The 679-nt window shown below is 32.0% G+C and overlaps 1 protein-coding gene across 1 annotated transcript in view; it reads left to right on the top strand.

Annotated features, from left to right (window-relative positions):
- Positions 1 to 679, top strand: part of PHALS_00121 (dna polymerase type organellar and viral family protein) — a gene marked incomplete at both ends in the record, with an annotated part of 3885 nt that overhangs the window by 2318 nt on the left and 888 nt on the right. Inside the window, one exon of the mRNA XM_024728092.1 lies at positions 43 to 663. Within this exon, the coding sequence (XP_024572159.1) occupies positions 43 to 663 (621 nt within the window). The remainder of the gene's footprint in view (positions 1 to 42; positions 664 to 679) is intronic.

The raw sequence follows: 679 nt of genomic DNA on the forward strand, positions 1-679 counted from the left end.
CAAATGATATTATTGGTAAGACAATGATTGTTGGTAAACAAGCGCTTGAAGATATTATTGAATTCCAGGATGTTAAAATTTCAATTATGGAAGGTGTTTATTGGAATGAAGGATTCAATAATCAAATTGTATTGACAATCAAATCACTATTTGAGGAGCGACTGAAATTAAAAAAAGAAGGCAATCCACTTCAAAACGGTATCAAATTATTAATGAATTCAGCGTATGGCAAACTAATTCAAAAGCCAATTGTTAAGCAAAAGGTTTTGGTTAGTGATGAGAAAAGTATTCTTGAATATACTATCAAAAATATTAATAAGATGATCTCTAGAACACCAATTACAGATGATTTAGCATTGTTTGAAGAGCACAAGGCATTATCAGAACATTTTAGCCCAGCTCATCTAGGAGTACAAGTATTGGATAGTAGTAAACATATTATGAATACAGTGATGTGTTTAGCAGAAGATATTGATGCTAAGATATGGTACCAGGACACAGACTCTATGCACATCGATTACGATGCTGTCAGTAGACTTGCAGATGCTTTTAGAAAAAAATATAACAAAGAGTTAGTTGGTAAGCAAATGGGACAATTTCACGTCGATTTCGATCTTAAAGGATCAGAAGGTAATATCTATGCTAAAGAATCTATCTTTCTTGGTAAGAAGAGTTATTT

This window comes from Plasmopara halstedii (assembly GCF_900000015.1).
Source record: "Plasmopara halstedii genome assembly, contig: Scaffold_110, whole genome shotgun sequence".
NCBI lineage: Eukaryota > Oomycota > Peronosporomycetes > Peronosporales > Peronosporaceae > Plasmopara > Plasmopara halstedii.